At 57.5% G+C, this 4,098-nt stretch overlaps 1 protein-coding gene across 1 annotated transcript in view; it reads left to right on the top strand.

Moving 5' to 3' along the window:
* Positions 1-210: 210 nt before the first annotated feature.
* Positions 211-4,098, top strand: part of SLC9A5 (solute carrier family 9 member A5) — a 42,272-nt gene continuing 38,384 nt past the window's right edge. Inside the window, exon 1 of the mRNA XM_029911808.1 lies at positions 211-285. Coding sequence (XP_029767668.1) covers positions 261-285 — 25 coding nt within the window. The 5' untranslated portion in view covers positions 211-260. The remainder of the gene's footprint in view (positions 286-4,098) is intronic.

A 4,098-nucleotide genomic window follows, 5' to 3' on the forward strand; every position in this document is an offset into this window, starting at 1 on the left:
CCCTGGGATATTTGCGGTCACTGGCTGCTCCCAGGGCCCAGCTGCAGGGTGTGCACTGAGCCGGAGGCCCGGGCGTGACCAGCCTGGCACACCCTTTCCTCCACAACAGCTTTGGTTTGCGTTCCTCTTTCTGAGATTCCTGTGGCCCAGCCTCCCTGTCGTGCTGGCTGTGGGGGCCAATCTGCAGCCCTCCATGGAATTGCCGTGGGCTCTCCAGGGCCATTGGCGTCACCTACCTGCCGTTCCAGAGTCGGCAGGAAATGGCCTTCGAACCCTCACGCCGGGGTCAGTTTTTCCTCCTGGCTCCGTCGGCGGCTCCATGGTGCCCTGCAGAAGGGCCAGTCCCATGTTCTAAGTCCTGGCACTGCACCCAGCGAGGCGAATGGGGCTTTGGGCACGTTTACCTGAGAGAGGAGAGGACAGTGCGGGGACAGGCGAGCCGTGTGCAGAATTACAGCTGGTGAGGTCAGCGCCCCTGTTAACTCTCGCTCACCGTTCATGGCACTTTGTACTTCCCAGTGCCAGGACCTGACCGTACAGTCCGAGGCAGGTCGCCCCCACGTCCCCAAGGGCATTTCAGACGTGCTGCCCTGAGGGGGCAGTGGCCCAGTGCAGAGAGGTAGTGAGAGCGGGGCCGGAGACACCGCAGGGAGATCACGCAGCCCCTCAGCCAGGCCAGCACACAGCATGGGGGCGCAGGGTCGGTCTCTGGGTATAAATACATCTCTGACTCACTCCTCGGGGGTGTTGCCGCAGAGCAGGGTTTCTGGGAGGGATGCAGGTGCAGGGAGGGTGATGGCCGGGCATGCCAGCTGTGTGGGAGACAGTGTGAGGGGCACACCCAGCATTGGGGGGGGGCGGGGGTGATGGGCCAGTGTTAGTCAGGGCCTTGAAGGTGAGGATGAGAAGTTGATGGTTGATTTGTTGATGTAGGGGAAACCATTCAGAGAAGGATGGGGTCAGGTTGACAGGCCAGGAGGATCCGAGCACCTGCATTTGGGGCAAGTTGTCACGGGGTGGGGGTGAGAGTTAGTTCTTAGAAACATTGTGGAGGAAGAAGTGTAAAGCTCTTGACCTGCCCTAGACGTGTGGGGCAAGGGAGAGGGAGGAGTCAGCAGTTGGTGAGACCTCCGGGGGAAGATATGGGACTTCATGGAAGGAGAAAGGTCACGAATGGAAAAGTAGATGTGTGTGCCATCAGCATGGACATGGTAGCTGAGGCTGGATGAAGGGGTGAGACCCCCTAGGGAAAAGGTGTGAGGGGAGAAAAGGAGGGAGCCCTGCGGAGACCCCAGAGGGGACAAAAGGCACTCAATGAAGGGAAACATATTTAAAACTGATGAAAGGAAGTAACCGTTTCACATAACACACATTCAGCCTGCGGAACTCACTGCCACAAGATGTCAGCGAGGACACGAGCGTAGTAGGATTCTCAAGCAGCTGGGATGTTTATATGGATAATCAGAATCAGGTCTGGTGACTAGCAGCAGCCTGCATCACCCTCAGCATCGGGTCCTGCTTGTCCTCGGGACCCAGCTTGCATGCGGAGCCCTTGACAGCACTTACAGTTCAGAGGTGTCTTTCCCAGGCACCCCCGTGCTGACAGGCCCTGGGTGCTGTCTGGGGCATAGGCTGAGTCTTTGTCTAAGCGTCTCTTGCTGTGATTAATTCAGTGAAGAAGACTATGGCCTCTCATGAAAGCTGCAGGGAGAAGTCAGATGAACAGAATTGAATTGCTCAGGTTGGAATTTAGCCAAGACAGTGAGGTTAGTAGCCCCAGTCTTAGGAAACGGGCTACATGATCCTGAAGATGACTCAGTTTTACATCTCTTCCAAAAGCTGCACCTCTGGCAGCACAATCCCGTAGGTATGTGCAGGGGCATTGGGGTCAGCACTGACTGAGGACAGAGCGCCCCCTGCTGAGCCCCCGCCCTACTGCCTGCAACATAGCGCCCTCTAGCACCGTGCTGGGGCATTGGGGTCAGCATTGACTGAAGGGGAGAGCGCCCCCTGCTGAGCCCCCGCCCTACTGCCTGCAGCATAACGCCCTCTAGCACCAGACTGGGGCATTGGGGTCAGCACTGACTGAAGGGGAGAGCGCCCCCTACTGAGTCACCAATACCAAACCCCCAACAATTGCCAAGTGGGGAGGGAAATCCTTGGGGTTCTAGCAGGGCCTGCAGGAGGCCCTGGGGAGGGGGAAGAGGCCATGTGCCCTGAGCCCATCTGAGAGTGACGGTCACACAGCCTGCGTGCCGATGGGAGGTGGTTCAGTGCTGGGAACGTTTGGTTTCCCATGCCGCAGCGTGTTTCTCCATGAGTTCCCGTGATCTCATGGGGGTGAGCGCTCAGCAGACAGTGGGCACAGGCTTGTGTGCCTGTATTTTGGGGTGGCACTGGTGATCGACCTGCAGCCAGGAGACGGTTGCCCAGCAGTGATTGGTAATGGGGAGACCACCGTGTTAGCACGTGTGTGTGCGAGGAGGTGCCATGTTACCAGAGAGACGCCCCAGCCAGGGGCAGCAAGTCCCATCCCACCCGCAGGGCCCAAGGCAGCTGAGACTGGCTGAGTCCCGATGGGCAGTGCTGGCTCACTGAGGATGCCTCCGCTCGCTCCGTGATCCTGTTACTACCGACTGGTGCGAGCCCTTCTCCAGCGCCCAGCCAGGGCCAGAGCTGGGGGCTAGGGATCCTCATGCCAGTGCGAGCAGCCAGCAGGGCCTGCTGCAGACAGAGCAAAGGCACGGAGCTCAAAGGCTTTGGGAGCTACCCTGGAGCTGCGGGCAAAGCTCCGTGATCCCTGCCCAGCATCAAGCCAAGCCTGGGACATGCTGGGCATCTCGCTGAGCCGAACAGTGAACGTCTGCTGCAAGGTTTTCAAGTGTTGATCAGTAACGTGTTCACAGACCAGGGAGGGGATCGGACTTGGCCACGGCTCCGGGCCTCCTTGTTTTTAAGCTCAAAAAGCTAAAAGCTCCCAACACCCAAACAACATGGCCCCGGTAGCACCCAGACTGAGACCTCTAGTGCACTTACTATCAGACCCGGCACCGATCCTTTGGGCAGAGGTCACTGTCTGTGCCTGTTTGCTTGGGGGCTCCTTGGGGAAGATCATGACTGGTCTTCAGTAGGTTGGCCAGGAGGGCCCTGTGCTGCAGTGTAGTTTCCTGGGGAGACCGTCTTGGGTGGCAGAGGGTGTGACAAGGTCAGCAGCATGCAGCAACGTTGTGTACTGCAGCAGGAGTCCGGGCTTGGGGTCTGACAGCGGCAGAGGGTAGGCAGGTCCCAGATGGGCCTGCTAGAAAGGGGACGCCAAGGGGACCCTTCTATCCTGCCTGGCGTTGCTGCGTGCACACTGTTTGCCTTTGTCACACAGCTGGCGGATTGGCGTTGCAGTATGAGCCGTTTGCCCAACAGTCCCATTTGGTAGCCGTTTAAGATTCAGTCCCAGACCCTAAATGGAATAAATCACTTAGAAATACCCTCTCCGCTGGCACCTTTTTTGCATGTTGTATTTTTTGCACATAAGTCACTCTGGGGGAAAGCTGCGTGCTGCTGTCTGGGGATTCGATAGTGTGTGTTCTGCAGCAATCGGTCAGATGTGTCCCCTTTGCTGGCTGAGGCTGCTGCAGAGAAAGCTCTTGCGGCTGCTTGGAGAGCCAGTCCGTTCTCTGCGAAGGGGGCGTTAGTCCTGCTGACCGTTCCTCAGGGAAGTGACTGGGGTGAACAGAGGGCTGCCTGCAGGACAACAAGGAAGACTGATCGATTGAGTCTTCAGATTCTAAACAATACCAAAGGTGACAATTTGGAAGAAAATAACGGAAAATGAATTACTCGGTGTTAACAGGAAATGGAAAGAACCTAGAAGTCAGATAATAAACACACCTCTGACCCTCAGCACGGCAGACCAGGGCCTGAAAAAACAGAGGGACTTAAACGTCTCTGCTTCTTTAGAGCATGAACTAGGAGTGCCCTATAGCCAGCTGCATAGAGTGCCAGGACACCTGTGCCCAGCTGGGCCATGGGGCAGCTGGATGTCCTGGGACACCGGTGCCCAGCTGGCCTGTGCGTACATGGCCATGGGGCAGGCTGGGATGT

The sequence above is a fragment of the Terrapene carolina genome, unplaced genomic scaffold, assembly GCF_002925995.2.
Source record: "Terrapene carolina triunguis isolate 2854851 unplaced genomic scaffold, T_m_triunguis-2.0 Scaffold130, whole genome shotgun sequence".
Lineage (NCBI taxonomy): Eukaryota > Metazoa > Chordata > Testudines > Emydidae > Terrapene > Terrapene triunguis.